Source organism: Panthera tigris, chromosome A3, assembly GCF_018350195.1.
Source record: "Panthera tigris isolate Pti1 chromosome A3, P.tigris_Pti1_mat1.1, whole genome shotgun sequence".
Lineage (NCBI taxonomy): Eukaryota > Metazoa > Chordata > Mammalia > Carnivora > Felidae > Panthera > Panthera tigris.
This window is the reverse complement of record NC_056662.1, coordinates 114,589,596-114,612,625: the sequence shown is the minus strand read 5'-3', so window position 1 is coordinate 114,612,625 and position 23,030 is coordinate 114,589,596. Positions and strand designations below refer to the sequence as shown.

The window sequence follows — 23,030 nt, the reverse complement described above, 5'->3', positions numbered from 1 at the left end:
AATACCTTTTCTTCTCAGGATGAAGCTAAAGCTCCCACATCAGAACCTTGGCCTCTGCCTACCTCTCCAGCCCTACCTGAGCAGCTCCCTACTTCCCCACCCACCCCACACTTGAATTCTACCCTTAGATCACAATTGTCCTCATCTCCTTAGTAATACCTGTCCTGCCCCCACCCTGGCCTTTGCCATGAGGCTCCCTCTACCCAGGAGACTCTTCCTCCTTTCAGTCCTTTAACCCAATGTTATTCCTTTTTCCTCCTAAAAGGTACCTCTGCTGGGAAACCTTGACTGTTCCCCTGTGGTGTCTCCACTTCACCTCCAGAGTCAGTGTCCCTCCTTGGGACACACACGGCACCCTGTACCATTCCTGTCTCAGGACTTAGTGCCCTATGTTCTAGTGCTTGTGGATTTCTCGCTGTCCCTCACTAGACTCCGAGTTGCAGGAGCTCAATGAGCGTCTCTCACCATTACCTGATCACAGGGGCTGGCACAGGCCTTGGCAAACAGGCATGCAGCAGTTCTCTGCTTGCTTAATTTATACAGTTGTCCAGTTCATTGGGATCATGTTTTCCAGAAGCTAGTCCTAGGGTCTGTGAAGGAGGAGGCCCTCACAGGCAGAAGGGAGCAGCTGTCGCTCGCTCAGCCCCCTCCTAGTGGCAGAGACATGCGCATAAGCAACAGGCCCCAGAGACACAAACATGCAATGAATTTATCTCTAGGAGTGGCTTGTACCGAGGGCCTGGGTCAGCTCTGTGCTGGAAAAACAAGGCAGGGACCACCACTCAGACTTCGGGCTTTCAGGCCGAGCCAGTCAGATGTGTTATTGTAAAATGGCAATTTTATAATTAAGTGATAATTTCATTTTCTGCAGTGTGTAAGGGAAAATAAATGTAGTGTAAATCAATATGCTATCGATTCACGCAAGTTTGCCTTTAAGTGTGTGCGTCTGAAATTTCAATTATAGCGGAGATTGGACCATTCGGCTCCTTCTATCCATTTTCACTCCTTAAAAAGTAGGGGGGAAATCGACCACCTGCATGGAGACTTGGCCCTGTTTCTGGTGGGAGATGGTGAGCCTAAACGCAGCCGGTGTGTGATCCTTCAGAGTTAGTGTGGCCAGGTGTGCTCCCGTTCCCTGCTCTGTACACGACTCCCCTGTCAAAGGGCCTTCACAAATCCTGTGCCCATAGGGTGTAAATCCAAATTTATGAGGTGGCATTGGGCTCTCTGGCCCCAGCCCCCAGCATTTCTTTTCCAGGTTCTGCTGCCGCAGGCCAGTTTGCTCGCCCCAAAGAACACACTGTAAGTGATCCCAGCTCAGCACAAGGTCTATACTTCCCCACCTTCCTGGTGACCTCTTCCCAGGTGAGTCATGCTTTTTTTTTTTCTGTTTGAGTTCAAGTTCGACTCTGTGAAGCTTGCCCTGAACATGCCAACCCGTGGGAAGCTTCTCTTCCCTAATCTCTGGTGCCCCTTGCTGCCTTCACTGCTCATGAGATATTTAGCATAGGGGATGTGGGCAAATTATCAACTCAGTTAAATCTGTTGCCTCTTCTCCTATGCAAGGCACATGTGTCATTGACGTGTGCTCTTCCTTCACTACAACCCCAACAGCCAACCCAGAATCAGGGATTCTGCCAGTCACAACACCCCTGGGCCATATTGGCAACTTGGGGTAATGACTGAGAAGAACTGGCAAAGGCCAGAGGTTAAGATTTACCCTGGGGGAGGAAGGAGGCTACCCCAGGGAAAGAGGAATGAATAAAGGCAAGATAAAAGGAGAAAGGGGAACAGAGAGTAAAAACACAACGCTCTCCAGTGGTTCCTGCTGTTGCAAGTTCATCCCCCTTCTGCTGAGGGGATTCAGCAGCCCTGTTCTCCAGGGGGCATCTGAGACCCACCAGGTTCCTTCTATGAATCCATGTTGCTTATTCCCTCCCTTCCGCCTGCCCCCCCCCACCCCAATGGACATTAATCTTATGTTTGCCAAGTGCCCACGTGAGCTGGCACACGCCAGCTGTTGGGGCTCAAAGAGGATCAGAGTGACCCTTGCCACAGACCAGCCTGTGGCATCATGCCAGGTTCTGGGCAGCCAATAAGCAGGACAGGGACACTGGCCAACTCTGTGTTTGCCTTCCAAAACGCACTTCTCAGTGTATTGGTTTTTACTGCTCATTGGGTCCTGTTCACCTGTTTGTCTGAATGCTTTGCATTTCCTTTCAAGTCTTCCTCTCTTTCCCACCACTTCCCCTCCCCTCGCCCCTTGCTGGCTGCCTTGGGAGCAGGTAACCTGTCACTGAGTGACCTATCACTGGCCATCTCATTCTTAATCGGCAAGGTGGTGGGGACCAGGGGTCAGTCTTCTTGGCAGCTGAGAAATGCTAGCCTCGTTCCAGGGAACCACTGGCCACAGAGCTGGTCCCCATTGGCCAGCCAGGTCAAGAGAGTAGCTGCCTCTGCAACATAGCCAATGGGCATCTGACACTTACCTCCATTCACTTCTATGAGCAAGGTTGAGTCCAGACATCAAGTGGGAATCCAGATCAGTAGGGAGGATGGACAACCCAGGTGGCCAGATCTTTGGCTCAGCTCCCCAACTGCCCCCCAAGAAGTCTTTTCCTCATGGTGTCATCAGGATCAGAATCGCATGGGATCCCTTTATGGGATGAGGCTCCTCCTCTCCATCTCTCTCTGCCGATAGAACTTGGCTTCTTTCCTACTCCCTCCCCAACCCTCAAAAAAAAAAAAAAAAAAAAACCTAATTCTGGGTATGTGGGTTCACGGCGCTGGACTGTAACCTTCTGGGGGATAGATACTGGGTCTTGTCGTCTGTACATATCCCACAGTACACAGTGCACTTAGTGCAGAGAGCACACAGTCGGTGTCTAATAGATGCCTGGTGAACGGCATCATGGGAATATGATTTGGTCCCACAGCCGCACACCGGTGTGAACCAGACAGGCCTGCAGTGAGATCCACAACAGGGGAGACAGAGGCCACCCTCTGGGGGCGGGATGTTCTCTGCATACCAGATCTTCAGGAAGGGTAGAGACAGGGTTTCAGAAGCCATACCCGTCTGCCCAGCGCCCTCTCCATTCCGTGTTGCCCCAGGGGTTCCACAGGCGGATAAGATCCTCCCAGCTCCCCCGGTACTGAATCTGCAAAGAACAGAAAAAGAAACTCTCAGGACTCTCCAGCAAAAGTCAGCAGAAAGAGGGGATATGAATGCAGCTGCTTTTTACCTCCAAGGACTAATTTAACTTCTGACCTCATTTGGCTGCAGCCAGAAAAAAAAAAAAAAATTGAAAGGAAAAAAAAATCAATGTGTCTCTGCTGCCTACGTGGGGTGGGAATGAGGGAGGAGGAAATGGCCCCTCTCTCTGCTCAGCACCTCAAAGGGTGGGCACAGCTTCATCATCCCGTATCGGTGCCTCCTGGAATGTGGGCTGAGACGTCAGAGCAGGTCAACAGCATGTGGTGCTACAGAGGGGACAACCTGATGGGTCCCCAGCCTCCTGCAAGTCCCGTCCCCACCGGTCTCTCCATTCGACAAACAAGGCTATTTCCCTGCCTGCGGCCCACAGGCAGCTGTGCCGGGGTCTCCACGGTGTGGTCCTGAGTGACGATGTGGAGGCGGCAGACCAAGCAGGAGCGGGATGGCCTGGGGGGCAGGAGAGCCCCTCATAGCTCTTCTCAACCTGCACCCTGGCACTGCCCCAGGCCCCCATTACCTGGCCTCTGCCAGCACCTCGATGGGCTGAACTTCTCTTCCTTCCCCAGGCACCTCCTGGTCACCAGCTCCCAGATACGGAGGCCAGCACACGTGCTTCTTCGGGCCACGGAGGCCAGAGGGCAGGACCGTTGACAAGTTACAACGGAACAGTTCCAACCCTTTGAACCTACATTCCCAGATCCAGAAGCCCTCGGCCTGGTGGGGGGAATTAAAGCATGGTGCTGTTGTAGGCATGACACTGATCTGTGCTAAGGTCGTCTGTGGAGGCCAAGGCCTGCAGGGGTGAGAGAAGGGCCTCACTTGCTCAGTGGTTCCAGGTCAGAGGCAGCGGACAAAGCCAGAGTACAGGGTCACCATATGGAAAAGAAATCCGCATGTGAAGCCGGGCTGGGAGCCAGGTGCCGGCTGAGAGCATTACATCCTTCACCCCTCACCCCCACCCCCCGCAGTGGATGTTTATAGAACCTTCGTCTTGCACAGGAAGAAACGGAACACCAGAGAGGTTAAGCAACTTTCCCCAGGCCACAGAGTAAGTGGCAGAAGAATTCTCACTCCAGCCACTGTCAGTCTCCTAAGCCCAGGCTCCTGATTTGGAGATGGGAGCAGATAACGGCTTCAGCAATCCAGGGCCAGCCCACTCTCTGGTGGGGCCACAACCCTGACCTCGCATCTCACCCCTGGGTCACCTGGCCATGGCCCATGTCATCACCAACAGGGCAGTGCCATGAAGGAGCAACGCAGTGAGACAAGGGCCAAAGAACTTGGCTTGGAGAAGGTTCTTTTCCATCCACTTCTATCTGGCTGGTGCCGTAGGGGAAGGTGCTTTGGCTTTTAATGCCACATGGGAGAGGAGAGGCTCCTGGCACATGCTCGGGTTTCCCACCCCTCTCTGTCCCACCCCTAGGCACTCTAGGCTTTGCACACACAGTCGATTTATTAACTGGCAGTGCCTGATGGAGCAAGGGCATGAAAAATGGTTGCCCGGTGGCCCAGAAAGCTTAATGAGCCACCCTCAGTGCCTAACATAGTCGGGGCTCAGTTGGGCACAGGGGAGACGAACGGCCAGTGAGTGGAAGGAGCCGTAAGCAGGGCTAAATGAGGCATGCCGATAAACACTCACCCCCTTGCCCAGGGGAGGCAGCGCGGAGCTAGGTGCATAATAAAATATGCCAATCTCATTTATCTTCCTGTGTCCCGCCCGGAGGAAGATGAGCAGATTAAAAAACACACCGCATTTATGGGCTGGTTTAATCTTAGCACTTGTGGTCAGTTGTCACCTCCTCTTTCTGGAGGAGAAATCTTTAACCAAGTCAAATTCCTGGGCCTTGGCAGGGAGGTTCAGGAGTCACACTCAAGGCCAAGGTCACAACTACCTCTGAGAATGAGCACTTGTTTCACTCTCCTGGCTACTTACTATACCCCTGGCCCTGGTCAGTTCCCTCAGAAAGGGTATCCCTGGGTGAGAGGTGACCCGCGTTATCTAGCGTAGGATAATATTGCCTCATGTGTATTCTATTAAATGCTAGTTCTGCAAGCTGTTAATAATTCTTCTGAGAAGTGGTTTCATGATTAATGGTAGATTAAGACCAAGCTGTCCCTGTATTGTCAGTACTGGCCTCCTTAGAGCCTTTAACATGCTAATATCCACTGTGAATCTCCAAGGGGATATAGTGAGCAGCATTTCCCAAGGGTATTTGGAAAACTGCTTTCACAGAGGATCTCACCAGGCTGGACTCCTTACAGCACATGCTAGGAGGTGTTAGCAGACCCTGAGTGGCAGGAGGGGAGGGAGGGGCAGGGGGGATGGACCATCCAGGACAAACAGTTTGATGGCCAACACCAAAGGGGAGGTGTCCTGTTTAGACCACTCACTGTGCTATAAGAACAACTCCTAGTGTGTGCTGTGGGGGAGCCAACATTCAGGCTATGAACAGAACCATCAGGAGCCCAAACCCTGATTCCCGTATTCACCTGTATGGGCTTAGCCCTACGTGTTCACATGGTCACTCTATAACCTGGCAGTCACTTTTATCCCATGCCCAGCTCTGCGGGGACACACATTCCACGGCCATCTGGACCTCTTAATTCACAAGTCCCTTCTCCCCCGTGTTCAGAGGAGAAACATAGACTGTCTCCATGTATAAATGGCCTTTTCCAGGAGTGGCAGAGACAGCATGCAGGTACCATGGCTCCTTCATTCCATGCCCAGCACTGATATCATTCTTCGATCACAGCTTTTCCACTAAATCTGGAAGCAGTGCCACAGTCTTGTTCACACATAATCCAAGCAGCACTGCCAATGGATCCAGGTTGGCACACGAGAAAACCGATTTGCTACCCATAGCCTAGACTTTCCACACCTGGGACAGGGAGTCGTGGGAAGCAGAGTGTCTGTATATGGCCTGGAGTGACGATGGTACTGGCCGTCCCCACTGAGAATTCTGAGACGGCCTTGGGAGAATTCAGGGGAGGAGAGTCTGGGGCTGCTGCGTCTAGGATCTCTTCTGGCCAGGGTTAATCAGGACAACCTCCTCTTTGCTTGTGGGAAGAAATGGATTTTGAGCTCCTCGTATACATTCTATGATGGAGGCGGAGGTTCAGTGACATCATCTTCACAGGCCAAAGACAGATGCATTCATTCACTCATGCAAGTGTACTCATCCATTAATCCAATGAGCATTTATTAGGTACCTACTGTCTCCCAGGTGCTGTGCAGAAGAAGCATTTTGTGATGGATCTCCTTAAGGAGAAGAGTATAAGGCAGAAGATACTATCTCTGTTTTGTGGGACACTTGCCAAAACACAAAACGATGAAGCAACTGACCTTAGGTCCCTGGACAGGAGGTGGACGGATACAGGGAGAAGGAAGGCAAATGTAAGAAAGCATGCCAGAAATAGAACCCGACACCATACATTTTATGGCTCATAAATACCTGTGAAAAATGTACCCTGGAGCTTGGACCACTGTCTCTCAGGGCCCAGAGGACATCATCAGACCCCATGAGTTGCGGGAAATAGAGAAGACCGGGGAACGTGTGTGGGAAATCACTGTGTGTGGGAAACCACACAGCTGTGTGATAGGCACAGAGGAACTGAGGAGACATGGTGTCTAGGCCCAGCCATTTCAAGTAGCTGTGTTAACCCTGACCTTCCCCTCACAGGCCTCAGCTTCTCAATTATGGATGGAGGAGGCTGGACTTTAGCAGTGTTTTCCAGACCAAATGATACTGCACGCAGTAATCACATATACTTTCTTCCACCTAAAGTCAGTTTCTGCATCAATGGGAAGAACTGTGCTCCTCCTCTGCCCCCCCCCCCTTTTCCATGGGAATAAAGTCTAGCTGGGCATATGGCGGCCTAGCTAGAGAGTATGTTTCCCAGACTCCCTTGGGCCTCAGTGTGGCACTTGGTTGATTTCGGACGAATGGGATCTGAGAGGAAATGGGGTGTGTGTGTGTGTGTGTGTGTGTGTGTGTGTGTGTGTGTGTGTATTCTGTGATGCGTGCTTCTCTATGGATGTATAACTGTCCCCTGGTCTCTTCCCTGGCTGGGAGAGGGGGGACTTGGAGCAGCTGCCCTGGGCTCACAGGTAAAGGCCCCATGTTGCAGATGACAGAGCCACCTGTCAGCTCTGGGTTTGCCCGCTTACCTCAGAGAGAAATGAACCTCGTTTGAGCCCCTGTATTTTGGAGTGTCTTTATGGTAGCAGTTTAGTCGGCACATAACAAATAAAACCCTTTCAGAGCAAAACTTGCCCCAGTCAATTGGGTGGCTCATTCTGTTTTCCTTTGGGGCTAATCCCACAGTCTAGCTAGACACTCAGCCTGCCTGAGATCAGGTCAAGAATGGCAAGATCGCTAGTAGGCATCTGGGGATAAAGATGCCGGGCACCAGAGTTTCTGGATGAATAGAAGGAATATTCGAGGCTGTCCACATTGAGCTTGCTGAAGGCATGTGATGCTGACCCCTGCTTAGAGGAGCAAGAAAACAGGGCTCAAACCCTGGAAGCCTTACCCACTCGGCTCCGGTCACTGTGTAGGCATGCTGACTCACCAGGCCATCTTCCATTCTCCTGGCTTCACCTGTCGGCTTCAAAGGACGAAAGCAGACCAAGCATTAAGCATTCACAGGCTCTTCAGAAAAATAGAAAAGCACAATTCAATCAGCAGCTAAGCTGTGGCGGGATGAAAAGCATCCCACTGACTCACACTGGAACGGCATATGTTCTTGGAACTCTTTTCTAGAGAGGCAGAGTTTGAAGGCTGCTGGGTGGTTGAGGCCCCAAGCATTTCGTACCTTAGGAGACTGCCCCATTACTGACAGAACCCCACTGAGTCCCAAGGCTGACCTGGACTGTGTGCTCCTCCAGTCACTGGTCACCAATGACACACAGCACAAAACACGTCGGTGGGGCATTCTGGGGGAGTTGGGAATACCCACCACCCCCGTGCCATGAGTAACTAACTGGGATGCAAAATGCATATTAGTTTTCAGGTGGCATTTCAGATTGGGGGTGTGTGACTCAAAGCTCATGTGTTTACAGGGTAAAGGAAACATCCTCACGGATAGGGGGCTGGCTGTCTCAGAATAGACTCCGAAATAATTTGGAGGATCACCCAAGCTTTTCAAAATGGGACACTCTGACCTTGGGATGCTGTCTTTGGAGCCGGTGAGAATCAAAGAGCGGCCCAGTCACTCCAGACCCCACTGCTCACATGAAAGCACTAGGTAAAGGCTTTGGAGTCAGGCAGCAGCATCTGAACCCTGATCAGCCACTTGTTGGCTGTGTGATGGTGAGTGTTTTACTTGGCTTCTCTGAGCCCATTTTCCTCTTCTGTAAGTGAATTCTGCAACCCCTCTCTCAGAGGGAGGGCTGCTGTGAGGATTCAATCAGGCGGCCTCAGTGAAGGATGGTCTCCATGCTCTGTGATGTCTGCTTGGCCATGCCCCTGACTACCTGAATGGGTTGGTGGCTGGACATTCCTGGGCGAGGAAGGGCTCCACCCAGTGTCGGGAGTCTACTCACCGAGGCCGGGGTGCCGCAGGTCACCAGGGAGCCTGCCTTGGCTGCTGTCTTCAGCATCATCACCAGGTCAGAAGGAAAGGAGTGCAGGTCGATGCCGGTGACCACCCCTCCTGTGAGGTCCACCAGGGCATCAGGAAGGAAGCCGTAGTGCAGGTTGAGATAGGACCCACGAAACCTGGGAGGGGGAAAGTCACAACCGCCCCTGTGGCAACTTTGGTGAGATGCGCCAGGCAGGGAGGTTGCCCACCTGACATCCGCATATTACCCAGAGAAGGAATGCCTGATCTGCACCTGCACTAGGGCCATCTGCCTTCCATTCACTAAGATGGCGTTTCCAGCAAAGTGCCACTGTCCTTCCCCTGCTCAGCTGAGGCTGGGCAGCCTCACAAGCAGCAGTATTGTGCAGAGGTCAGAAGTGCAGGTGCTGGAGCCACAGGGCAGGGGCTGAATCCCTTATCAACCTCTCCTTATATTTAACCGCTTAACCTTGGACAAGTTATTTAACCTGGCATGTGGCAAGCCCTCAATAAACACTGGATATTCTGGTGATGAATGTCCACTGTTTCCTGTTCAGTTTAATGATAGTGGTAAGTACTCATGTGAGGGATACTGTGCTAGGCACAGGCTGTTCAAAGATGGGCAACCCCCTGTCCCTGCCCTCCAAGAGCTCAGCCAATGACCCTGATGCCTGCTGTGGCCACATGCAGCCTCTGTTCTCATGTAGTGTGAAGCATGGTCCAGAATTCCTACTCTCAGGACTAACCCACTCATCCCAGGATCATCAGGGATGTTAGTCAACTTGACTGAAGGTAACACAGGTGAGGACAAGTCCTACATAACATGACTTCAAAGCAAGCCACCTGGAACCCTCGTACATGTTCTGTAAAGCACTTCTTCCCACTCTTGTGTGGGGTTTCTGCCCCTGCCCAGGGTTATCACCTCATTTCACTTCCTCCCCATTATCCCCCAAACCTGAGTAGCCCCAGTCACTCACTAGAGAGGCTGACAGATTCCAAATTCAAGAGCCAAACCACTCGGGTTCAACTCCTGTCTTCCCCTCTCATGAGCTCTCAATCCTGGGCAGGAAGCTGAGACTTTCTAAGGCTCCCCTTGCTCATTGGGGAGTGGGCATGTAACAGTCCCTGCCTCGATGGGCTGCTGTGCCCCTTCTGCCAGATCTTGCATGGATGACATGCAGAAAGTATCTGGCTTGCAGAGTGCATGCTTGTTACATCACTATCAGGCACAGCAAGGCTACCCTCGCTCTGCTTCTACCTCCACAACTGTTACTTCTTTGCAACAGCCCTCTGCCATGGGGACATTTCCCTTAGAATGTCTACTTTCTGCCCTTGGGGTTCTGTTTGCTATGAGAGTGAGTGGATCATCTTGGAACAGAGAAGAAATGCCTGAGGGCCCAGGGAGAGCTTGGGGAGGAACACACCTCTGAGTTTATCCAGGTAAGGACAGTGGGATGGGCATTCCAGGGAGGAAGAATCCCCGAGCCAAAAAAGCATGGTGGAAGGGAGCCAGTGATGGTGCTCCTGGAAGAGAGGCTAGATGGACCACTGAAGCAGGCCAGACAAGGGCAGAATTGTTTTGAGAACTCAAGTTCCTGTCAATGGGGTCAACCGAAAAGGCTCCCAGGGAACCCTAAAATACAGGCAATGCAAACCCACAAAGGACATGGAGCTGAGGCCAGGCAGGGAGTGGGGAGAAGACCCTGCTTTCTGGTCTCAGAGCTGCCCAGTGGGAGACTTCCTCACCACTGCCCCTGTCACTCAGTCTTCTCACCAGAGACCTTCTCTTCTGTCCCTGGAGGGATAAGCCAAGGCCAAGCCCCTCACAAGCTGGTGGCAATGTGGGGAATCTCTGACCATGGCTTTCTTTCTCGTCCTGTGAATCAGGGAGGGGGTCTGGGTCTGAGATCTTCCCTGCTGCTCCTCCAGGGGGCCTTCAGCCTTCCCTTCCTGGTCCTTCACTTGGAAACAGTAAGGTTGACTGGGTAGGCTTGTGGGGTCCTCCAGACCCTCTTATCTCACTATATCTCCATCTCTGCCACTGGGCGTCACTCAGAATTCACATAAGTTCGCTTCAGCAAATACATGTCAAGTAGCCAGTCAAAGCAGGACAACGTCCCAGGCACAAATGCCACGGAGGGCTTAAAAGAGTCTTTTTATAAAAGAAAGCTCTGGATACACAGAAGGGCCCTTCTACAGAAACTGTCATATGACAGATTGATCTCAACTCGTTAAAACTGGTTCTTAATCTTATCTTCCTATCTCCCTAGACTCTTATCTCTGGGGTATTTACTTAGTCAAATTCAAAGTCTTATTCAATGACCTTATTCAATTCAAAGTCAAATTCAATGACCATTATCAAAGGGTCATGCCTAGTTGGGGCTGAATGCCTGACTCTTGATTCCCCACATGTATTCTGGCTCTGGGTCCTAGATTAGGAGGGGCTTTGCTGAAGGTACTGGAAGTTCACAAAGACTGGGGTTCTGGAGCCCATTCTAGAACCCACCAGTGTCACCTCCCACACTGCAACAGCCCCATCTAGATGCCCTCAAGAGCCCTCTCTGGCTTTAAACAGGGCTGCATCAGAGCCATTCCAGAAAAGCAGCCCAGGCCCTGTCCTGATACATTGGCCCACTGCTTTGGTGTCTATGGGCCTCCTCTGATACCTTATACTTACACCAACCTACAGTTGCCACAGAGATACTCAATGCATGGGGAGGCCAGCCGCCCCTCTCTCACTGTCTCTCCACCATGTCCACAAAGCCTGTCTCAGCAGAAGCTGGGTATTTTGACAAGGAGTTATCTCTCTGCTTCACAAACATGAGCTCACGAAGACTGCTGATGCTTCAGAAACATGGCAACTATTCTTAGCCCCCTTTGCTGACAGGAAACAGAAAGGGAAGAAAGATAGAACTGTGTTCACCACACCTGTCATTACACCTTGTCACCTGAGCCCAGGAATTCTGAGAGCGTCTTGTTCTCGTCTCTGTGCTTCAGCTTCATTTGGGGGAAATGTCTATCTGCCCAGCAATGCTAGGAAAGAGGGATGAATTTAGACATCTAAATCAGAACCAGAAAGGATGCTGAGATGCTGTGACTCTTAATTGCCAAGATTCCATACAGGATGATATGCAGCCTATCAGATCTTGTCCCACAATCTCCTATTTTATGACTTCTGGGGACAAAACCTTGCCAACATAGATCTGACTCAACCGATTCGTTTCCAGACTCCCCAGTTGCAAGGAGAGTTGAAAGTTTAGAATGCATGTGTTCACTGGCCTACATTCTTGGCGGGGGAGGGAAGGAGGGTCATCTCCATCTGGACGAATGCGTTCTCCATGTTTGTGCTGTGGTAATTGTGTGCCAGACACTGAGTCCCAAAGAAGCAAAGAGACAAATCTTTTTCCTATAGAACTGACAGCCTCAAGGGATGATGGAAAAGCACACAACAAGTGGAACACTTGACCTTGGGCTGCTCATTTCAGTGTTCTGAGCCTCAGTTTTCTCATCTTTCAAAGAAGGAGGTAGGGCTCGAGACTGACACAGGTCCCCTCCAGCTCGGATAGCTCAAATTCTATTGTGCTCACTCCTGCATTCTAGGATTTCCTTCTTTGGTTGGAGGGGAAAGCTTTTAAACAGCTTACTAGTTTGAAACATTTTATCCTCACTAGATTTCTTTAGGCAGTAGAATGTGGATTCTGGGTCCACTTTCCCATTTTCTTTTCAAGCTGAATGATTGCTTTAGGTTGACTGTTAACAAAATGGGGTCAAAGTCATCATTTCATTCCACAAGGTTTCTAATTCTCCAAGTGAACTGGCATGCTCCCCTTTTCACATAAGGGAAAAGCAAAGCCCTGAAGTGGGGAGGGCTGAATCCACAGTGGAAAGAAATGGCAGTGTTTGCGTAAGTCACTTAGAAGCAAATTAACCTCCCCAAACATATGGATTGGTTCAACAACCTTGGCTGTTATCTCGGATTCATTCTCAAATGCTAATGAACAGCTCTTCTTGACACTGGAAATGAGCAACAGCTTTAGTTTTTCACAAGTAGGCTTGACAAAAAGAATGCAAAAAAAAAAAAAAAAAAAAAAAAAAAAAACCTCTTGAGATGCATGGCTGTTCAGATTGTAACCTCCAGAAGGGTAGGGACTGGGGTGGTCTGTGGGGTTGTTGGCATCCTCATGGCGTAGGACTGAACTCAGCAGGGTCTTCAGTCTTCCTAACTGATGTGCCTGGGTCAAATAACTGAAAACCCAGCAGATTCCAGCTAGTGACTACCATCACATCACTATTTGGAATTTTGGCTTCCCAATCTGTAAAACGTGGTGGGTCATGGTGATCTTTGGGGAACCCGATTCTATGACACTCCAGTAATTCATTTGCTCCTGAAAGTGATGGTCCTTTTGTCCCCTAGCATTGATTTCTAGCTCTGATGTGTCCCTCACTTGTGTAGGTCTCTATGACAGTGACATCTTCTATACAACATACAGTTTTGCTCACACCTATTGAAGCCAGTCTCAGAGTCTTTATCCTAGTTCCAAGCACAGTGCCTGGCCTATGGTTAAATGCCTAATAAACATTGTCTGAATAGATGCAACTCAAAGAGGCTAAATAAAACGTATGAATTGGGGTGTTTATAAGTCATTGAGCTTGTTAACACTAGAAGGTAGTCTTTGAATCATGGTTCTTGAACCATATAATAAACAGCAATTCCTGCCCTGTCCCCCCCACACAGATACAATCTCATAGTGGCCATTCCAGGCCCCCAACTGCCCCACCTCATTTTGAACTCTCCTGCCCCTAGGTCTCTGCTTAAATCCTTCCAATAGTTGGGAATAACTTCCAACATGTCCCCTTTCTCCTTGCTGAAATTCTACCCATCCTTCAAGGCCTCACTCAATGCCATGTCCTCTATAAAGTCTAAGCCTGACTCTATGAGTCAGAAAGTCGATTGTTTTCTTTCTCTGTCCTCTGATCAGACTTTGACCTGATATTATATTTTATTTGGGCTCTTATCCCAGCCCTTGAAATAATAGTGTTGTTAGTACATATCTCTGTCCAGTCTTGCTCTGCCCACTCCTTGTTAAGTGCCTCTGGGTTCCTCCCGTGGCTCCAACAGAGCCTTGCATACAGTGATTGTTTATGAAGGATGCCCAGCTAGGTGGCAAAGGCTCTGATGCTCCCAGGGAATCATGTCATTCAGCAGAGCTGCCAAAAGTCCTGGGGCCAGCTGCTGTGGAGCATCCATCAGGACAAGCAGCTGGGCAGGTAAGGCCAGCATCGAGGCCCTGTGCTGAGGGGTGGGCCATCCTTACTTGGCATAAGCTTTCTCCAGCAGGCAGGGCCAAAACTCTTGGTTGTTGTTGCGAGGATGCACAAAGAGATATTCCCTGTTGAGGATAGGCAGGCGATCATCAACCACCACTTCAACCCACTGGCCACACTGCCAAAACTAGAAGAGAGATGAATATATGCCTTAGTAGAGCTGCGGCAGAAGGGAGCTCCAGGACCCCTGACCCATGCCAAACAATAACCACTGTCACCACATAACCTCCCCAGTATAACAACAAACTCCATCCAGAAAAAAATCCCAGCTGAGGTCAGTGGACAGGGGCCTGGCATGTCGACTTCACTGGACAGATGAGTCACAGGCCAAGTGAGTCAAAGAAAATACATGCTGAGAGGAAAGAGACTTGGGTTTTTGTTTGACTTTGCTACTAACTCTGGCCTCACTTTGGCGGGTCCTTTATGAGCTTCAGACACACAGGAGACTCTCCAAGTATATCTTGGGCACAAAAGGGCAACACAGGGAACAGTTGCTGAATAACAAGGAGAATGGTAGATACAGAGTATTGTAATGGGGGACAGGAAAGCCTACCAGGGGCTAAAGGCTTGAGGGAGCCAGCAGGATTTAAGCAGGTGGCAAGGAGGTAGGAAAGGCATCTCAGATGGCAAGGACAGTGTGGGCAAAGGCCCAGAGGCCAAATGATGAAGATTGCTCTGGAGGACTGAGCAGTGAGAGCCTCACTCTGGCCTTCCTCAGCTCATGTGAAGATAGTCCTGCCATCAGAGTAGCAGAAATCAAACTGGCTAGCACTGCTACTGCTAAGAGCACAAATGAACCAGATGGTTCTCTCCAAAACAGACTGCTTTAATCTTCAGTGTTCAACTCTTAATGGTTCACCTGGGGACATGACCAAATGAGGAAAATTCATAACAAAGCCAGCCTTTTGGAGTTTCTTGGCTGGTCTGCCCTGTGCTGGATAAGCAGCAGGGCTTCCAGCTTCAGGCTTGAGTCTTGATGAAGGCAAGCCTATGACAGGTGGGCTCAGAGTAAAGCTGGGTGGATGTGATCTATCATCTGCTTGGCAGTGACGGGAAGCCATCCACATGGCTTTTTCCACATCTGGGTGTCCCAGATGTTGGGCTGTTTCATCCAGCTGAGGATGCACTTCACAGTAGAGGAGACTGAGACAGAGATGTCAGTGGAGACAAAGCAAAGAAGATGTTTTCATGGTCATTAGTGAACTCAGTGCACTGCAGCTGGTTCCGGCACAGCTGTGGATTTGTGTCCCTACTGCAGTAAAATGTGTAGACAGGTGAGGTTAAAAGCCAACAGGGGTGTTACTAGGAGGAAGGTCATGAAATATGTTTGGCACACCAAGGAAAGCTAGAAGTGGGGTACTGGAAAAAGAGCCTGATCTGAATTTGGGGTTTAACTGGATAGCAAATGTAGTAGACAGTGGCCAATTACTGGAACTGTGCTTGAATACTTGTTTTACCTTTAGTTACCTGAGCAATAGACGTTAGGTAAGACACTGAATTCTCTGGGTATCAGTTTCCTTATCTGTCAAGTGGTGGTAAAGTATGAACTTCCTCATAGGGCTGTGATTGGGATCTGATGATATTGTGAAAGTGAGATCAGTTTTGAAAGTAGTAACTATTTTTCAATAGCTTCTTTCAGGACCTTGGATAGTGCCTGGTGCAGCATAGACTGGAATGAGTAGTCCTGGCTTGAATGAGCTCCTCTGGTTGGTTCTCCCTTAGAATTCACCTTCACCCCAATATTCCCACATGAGTAATGCTGACCAAACTTGCTCTCCTTATACAAAGGGAACACCAGATAAGATCATTGTTCCCAGAAAGGATGCAAATGGTCAAGAATGAGGTCACCAATCTGCATTTCCTGGTTCACCTCTACTTGAGTAGGGCTGGCATCTGAATAGTGTCTGGACCGTCTGAGAAGCATGCTGGTACCATTTTGTCAACACCCAGGTGTCAGACGGAAGCCAGAAATATTTTGAGCAAAGTAGCCATGTTGCCTGGGCACTGGGCTCTTTCCAGAAAGCAGTGCCAAGTTCAATACCTCGGCTGTTTCTGGAGAATTGTGGAACTTTCTCACCATTCAGAAGGGCAAAGAGTGTCCTGCTTGTGCCTCAGTTTCTCCTAACTACCTGTTACTACCAACACTGGCAGTCTAAGGTGAGCTCAGACAGTAAAACTTGCATCTTCTAGCTCACTCCTTAGTCAGATCCTTGGACCACCAGGATGAGCATCACCTGGAAACTTGTTAGAAGACCTAGTATGCAATTAGTTGGACTTTAGGAAGAGAATACAAAGTAAAGGAGGACACCCAGAAAAAAATGAAGGGAAATTTAGCTGAGCAGAAAAAGGAGTAAAGTCTTCAGAATGAAAGGGCTCAATGAATTCCAGCCAAGATTAGTTTCAAAAAGGCACACATCTGGGCATACTTCAGAGAAATTTCTGAACACCAAGGAGAGAGAGAAAGTACCTCTTATAAACTTGAAAGAACATGTTGCATACAAAGCCAAAAGCATAGATTGACATTGGATTTTTCTTCTGCAACATTGGAAGCTATAAGACAAAGAAATAATTTTTACAGACTCTTGAGGAAAGGGAATGTGATCCAAGAATCTCAAACCCAACTACATATCATTCTTAGGCAAGGGCAAGTGAAAAATACTCATGTGATCAGAGGAAATTATTCAAGGAACTACTACCTAATGAGGATGAAATTAGAACAAGGGGAAATAAGATAAGGGGAAATGAAGGGTGAAAGAAACAATAGTGAGCAAGGAGTTTAAAATATACTTTTATAAAAGTATATTTATAGAAATATGGAAGTGAAATTGATAAGGAACAGATGAACAAAGATAGAACAGAAAAATGTAAATAACAGGAAGCTGAATTAGCAATATGAGCATCAGAGAAGAATCCAAAGCCCAACACATTAAACACAATAAAGAGTGATATTGTGTGAGCTTTATTCCAACAAGCAGATAGCAAGAACATAAACCTTTGGGCACCACAGAATAAAACAGGAAAAGGTTAAAGCTAAAACATCTGAAAACATAAGAAGGACGTTCCAAGGTATAACTTTGGGGAAGAAATTCAATTCACCTCTTTTAGAATTTGACAAATCAAGCAGACAAAAATGAAGTCAAGATTAAAAAAGTTAACTGCAGACACAACAATCTGCAAATCAGAAATCTTGACTCCATATGTAAAACCTCTGATCACTGGATATTCTTCTCATATGTCCATGAAGCATTTGCAAAAATTGTTGTAGATTTGGCCATGAATAAAATTTTAATAATTTCTCCAAATGTAGAGATTTTATGAATATTCTCTGATCATAGTTTAATAAATAGAATATAAACTATAACCAAAGCTTAATCAAAACTAAAAGTACATTGCCTTAAAATTAATAAAAGACATTTTATATCAAAACCTATAAGTAGATAATATCTCATATAAAAATTTATGGTTTTAAAAGTTTTCATTATTAAACAAAAAGACAGAAAAGTGTACAGTTTCAGAGAACAAAAAAAAAATAAAATTAACAGAAAGTAAACAGTACTTAATAAAAATAAATTGAAATTAGTTATATAGAAAACAAAACTCCAAAAGAAAAACAGAATAATGAAAATCAAAGGTTGATTTGTTCAAAAACCAATAAACAGATTGCTTTGGCTAAGAAAACCTGTATTATGAAGAAAAGGAAAAACAAAAACATAGCACAGGGATTGATAAAGTGGATTTAACCATAGATTAGAAGAAATTAAGTGAATTTTCAGACAATCACATAAGCAAATTTTGGGCAATAAATTTGGTCTGAGAGAAGTAATAGTTGGTTTTCCTGGCAAAAAAAAAAAAAAAAAAAAATTTCAAGATTAACCCCAGAAGAAATAAGAGACACAAGCATTTTAATAGCTGTTGAACACATTGGAAGAGTAAAAGAAATCATGTTGAAAAAGGAAGTAGTTCCAGATCTTTTAACTATTGTCTATTTTACTTTCAAATATCAGATAATCCATGATTAACAAACATTGTTCAAATTATTTCAGATCAAGATATGCAAAACTCAGTGGGTTCATTTTAAAAAGCCAACATAACTCAAACATGGTAAAAACAACAACTAAAAACCAATTCTACATGTGATATAGATGCAAAAATTCTAATAACATTTTTAGCAAATTGAATCCCACAGTGCATTAAAACAATGGCACACCAGGAGAAAACATCACTAAAATCAGGAAAAGGCAGGACTTTATTCTTGTCACTCTTACTCAAAATTGCAAACTTCTAACTAATGGGACAAGGACAAAGGGCAAAGTAAGTTCTATAAATAATAAAAGTAGTGACAAAATTATCTTTATTTGCAGAGAATATTCATTAACTAAAAAATCCAGACTCTACTAAAGAAAAAAAAAATTGGAACTAATTAAGGAATTTGGTAAGGTGGCTAGATACAATTTAGTATTTAGTAAGGAGTGGCTTTCCTCTTACCAGCAACATCTAGATAGAAATGAGGGGGGTGCCTGGGTGGCTTAGTCTATTGAGTGGGCTGACTGGCTTAGGTCATGATCTCACGGTTCAGGAGTTCGAGCCCCGCATTGGGCTCTGTGCTGACAGCTCAGAGCCTGGAGCCTGCTTCAGATTCTGTGTCTCTCTCTCTCTCTGTCCCTCCCCTGTTCACACTCTGTCTCTCTCTCAAAAATGAATAAACATTAAAAAAAATGAAATGAGGGGGAAATCTCATTCACATTGGCTGCAAAATTGTAAAATATTTGAGAATACGTTTAACAAGAAGGGTGTGACACCAATGTGGAAGCATAGCTATAACATTTTATTGAAGGGCATAAAACTAGTTCTGAATGAATAGAAAGATATACCATGTTTCTGGAAAGGAATAATTAAAATAATAAAAGTGTAATGTTTCCAAATAAATACATACATTTAATGCTACTCCACTCTGCATCACAGAGTGCCTTTTCTTTTTAATTAGACACAATGATTTTAAAATTCTCATCAAAGAATAAAAGCGCAGGAATTACCAAGATATTTTTGAGGAAAGAACAATGAATAAGGAAGGAAAACTTACTCTGCCAGATGTTGCAACTTACTCTACAGCTACTGTAATCAAAATAGCAAGATACAGCACAGGAATCAACACAGACAAAAGCTCTATGATGTGCAGGGTTCTTGATTAATGACTTTTTTTTTTTTTTTTTTTGCTAAGTGTTTCTGCTATTTCTTTTTATTTGTTTCCATGAAAATGTTTTAACTCCCAGCTCTCCCACGTGCTGCCAGACCTTGAGCTCAAATCCTTTCTTAGAGGTACGCAAAGTAACTAACACACAGGTGAGTCTTCCATTGTAGGCTAGCAGACCATGAGAATATTCAAGATACTCGCCTGCCTGTGCTCACAGAGAACCTAGGTGAGAAGTGTCCCAGTGGTGCACATACCCGGAAACGGAAGATCCCTGCGTAGTGGCATGAAAAGCTTTGGTCCATCAGGATCTTCTGCAAGTGCTGTGGGTTTTGTGTCAAGGAGCCCAGTGCTGCCAGGAACCAGCAATCTCCTGTGAGGGGACGGAAGCCATGAGAGGTCTACTGAACACATCTGGAAGCCCCACTCCACACATTTCGTGGGTCTTTGTCACCAGAATCCATACACCTTCTTCTGAATAATACATTCCTTTTCTGCCTGAGAGAGGAGAACTGGGGAAGGGTTCACTGGGGCCAGTTCCAAGCAAGACAGAGAAGGAGCTGGTGATGATGTGGGGGTAGGGGTGATGGGAGTTGGGGTGGCTATGAGGAAGGTAAAAAGGGATGGGGGGGGATGGTGATGGTGAGGGAAGTCAAGAGAGCCCCATCCAGGAGTGCCTGGGTAGCTTACTCAGTTAAGTGACTGACTCTTGATTTCAGCTCAAGTCATGATCTCAGGGTTCATGGGTTCGAGCCCCACCTCAAGCTCTGCATAGATAGTGCAGGAGCCTGCTTGGGATTCTCTGTCTCCCGCTGTCTGCCCCTCTCCTGCTTACATGTGCACTCTCTCAAAATAAATAAATAAACTTAAAAAAAAACTAAAAGTGAGCCCTAGCCCGGCCTCAGCAGGGTTGTTGGGACAACCTGCCTCTGATTCGCATCTTGCTAGAGCTGCCCAGAGCTGAAGTTACAGGAAATCTTGTTGCCAGTGTGAACAGTCCATCCACACAGCACCAAGGGTGCCGACCTTGCATCCTCAGAAGCTGGGGTAGAAATCTGTGGGTCTGGGTGGGCACCTCCTTCTGTCTGTCCCTACCTGGAGGCTGACTTCAGGCTGTCTGCCCTGATCCAGGGCCAGGAGGAAAGACGTTGAGTCCTTACCGGCCTCTCCTTGTTGGATGTCAAATCTGCTTGCACCTTCCAGGATGAAGTGAGGTTCTGATTTACCCTCTAATATATCCTTAGGCAAGAGGGAAAAAAGCCATGAGCATCTTTCATTCCTCTGTGTCCCCAAGACATCACTCATTTCGTCTTTGAGGGGTAGAGGTTAATTCTTAAACAGGTGCTTAAAATCCGAGTTAGAAAAGTTCCCCTCATTCTTCAGGTTTGATTGCTATCAGGAAGGCAGATGTCAAAGGGGCATATATGTAACTGACAAGACAGGCAATAAATGTACAAGCAAAATGCAGGAAAAGATAAACATAAATAAAGGCTCAGGATCCTTACATCAAATAGTCAGCCATCCTAGTCCCAACTAGCAGTGTTGTAGTAACAGGTTATAAACAAACAAACAAAAAGATACATTTGTTAGAGGACCCTTTTAGAAACATAATAAAGCATTCATTGTGACATGTCCTCTCTCAGCAGTAGGGCATTCTGGGCTCCAGGTTCGAGTCCAGCCACGCGCTCTACCGGATGCAAGATGTGTTACTCCGACCTTTGTCCACTCCCGGGCTAACTCACAAACTGATTCTAGAAGACCCCAGGTCCCTTGTCTTGGGTACTGTTACTTGGAGCCCAGTCGTGCCCCAACCTCTAACACACAGAGCGCGTGGCAGCCACAGAAAGGGGTTTGCGAGAGGATTCTGTAGTGCTGCAATATCTAGGGAGAATTTGGGGAACTCCCAGCAGACACAAGGATTGTGAGAGTTCCTGAAGGGGCTCCCATGGGTCAAGGAGCCCCAGGGAGCCCCCAGGTTTTCCCTACTGGAAGTCTGCAGGATTACCCTCAGCACCCTCTCTGTGCAACTGTCCCCAGATTTCTACTGCATTTGCATACTTTGGTCATTGTTCCTGTATCATTTCTTTTCACATTGACGAATAAGTCCCCCCAGAGAACAGGCCCACAAAGTGGAAGTGGATTTATTTGCTCAACAGCCATAAATGTACAGAGTCCTGTGCTTTGAGAGACCTGTCGGCCCTTCAGAAACTGCCAGTTTCCTGGTGGAGATGCCAAGAGGCAAACAAAGGCGTGCAGGTTTGCAAACACCTCAGCCCGGCTTGTGTGGGAGGGGTAATTGCCTCACTAAACCTGTTCCCACTACCTTCTCTACAAATAACTGGACGTCTCACATTCACCAGGAGAGGTGCACCCAGGCTCAGACCCTTCCCAGGTAGAGGCACCAAGCTGGCCTGCCCTTTCCCCACATCTGGGCTCCAAGCTGGGCAGCTAAGTACCCATATCTGGGAGGATGCAGGGACCTCCCCCAACACAAGCCAGCAGCACAGAACTCTTTGCAGGGCCATGGAGGGAGTGAGTGTCCCCGTTCCAGGACAACTCCAGGCACTTCACCCAGCTGTCCCCAGCCCTTCTACTGTGGAAAGGAGGTAAAGATCTCACTAGCATTTGCTGTCACTGAGCAGATGCTTAAGATCTTCCACTCACAGGAATTAAACAGACAGGAGGCCAGTGGGCTTGGATGGGGAACAAAGATAGCTTTGCTCAACTTTCCTGACCTGCCTGAAGCCCCAGCTCTCCTCTGCTGTTTGCTCTGGTTTTCCCTGCAGTGTGACTGCAGAAGGGGGGTGGGCGTGCTGAGAGTCATGGAGACAGACCCAGGGTGGAACCCTGCCCTGCCTTCTGCCTGGGTGACCTTGAACCACTTCCTTGACTTAGCTGAGCCTCAGTTTCCTCATATGTGAAAGGGAGACTCCGGTGGCAAAGCCTTTGAGGCACTGACTACCTTGCTGAGGTCCAGGGGCTTTATTCACCCATCGTCTCCCACTAGCCTTGCTAAGCAGGAGTTTTTCCACCTAACAGATGAGGAAGGATGTGGATCCTTGGGACATCGGACAAGGTACATGTTCAATAAATATTGATTCCCTCCTGTAATATTTGCAAAATTCAAAAGGCCATACTCACAGACAAACCCAGAGCCTCAAATGCATTCATTATTAAACATGATAGAAAAAAAAAACATGAATTAAACAATCAACTCATAGATGTTAGAAAGACAAAAAGAGCCTCAAATAGAGGCAGAAAAAAATGATTAAAGACAATTAGTGAATTCTAAAATAGAAAAACAGCAAGACCAATAAAGCAAGTAACTCACTCCATTTGGGGAAGAAGGTTTACATAGACCCAACCTTTAACAAATATGGTAGGGAAACCCAACTAAAATTAGAAATAAAAATGAGATTTTAGCAATATAAAAACATGACATAAAATTCTATACTAATCAATTTAAAAATAGTGATGATTATCCGACTAAAATTAGCATGGCCAAAAATGATTCAAGTTAGTCAGTAAGCTTTAAAAGATAACTTTGCAATAGTATTTTCAAATGATCAAAGAATATCTCCCTGACAGCTCTGTGAAGGCTTTCAAGTACACAGGATTTCCTGTGGAGTTCTCTCACACTTTCAGGGAATAGACCATTCTTGTATCACTTACAGTTTCAGCGAAAAGAAAGAAAGGGAAGGAAGGGAAGGAAGAAAAATCCTGCCACCATTTATTTTAAGA

The 23,030-nt window shown here is 47.3% G+C and overlaps 1 protein-coding gene across 1 annotated transcript in view; it reads right to left on the bottom strand.

Annotated features, from left to right (window-relative positions):
• CAPN13 (calpain 13) overlaps positions 1 to 23,030 on the bottom strand; it is an 80,852-nt gene that overhangs the window by 30,391 nt on the left and 27,431 nt on the right. The window contains exons 3-8 of the mRNA XM_042982223.1: positions 20,450 to 20,528; positions 19,547 to 19,662; positions 14,092 to 14,228; positions 8,760 to 8,934; positions 7,748 to 7,822; positions 3,073 to 3,158 (exon numbers count right to left, since the gene is read on the bottom strand). Of these exons, the coding sequence (XP_042838157.1) occupies positions 3,073 to 3,158; positions 7,748 to 7,822; positions 8,760 to 8,934; positions 14,092 to 14,228; positions 19,547 to 19,662; positions 20,450 to 20,528 (668 nt within the window). The remainder of the gene's footprint in view (positions 1 to 3,072; positions 3,159 to 7,747; positions 7,823 to 8,759; positions 8,935 to 14,091; positions 14,229 to 19,546; positions 19,663 to 20,449; positions 20,529 to 23,030) is intronic.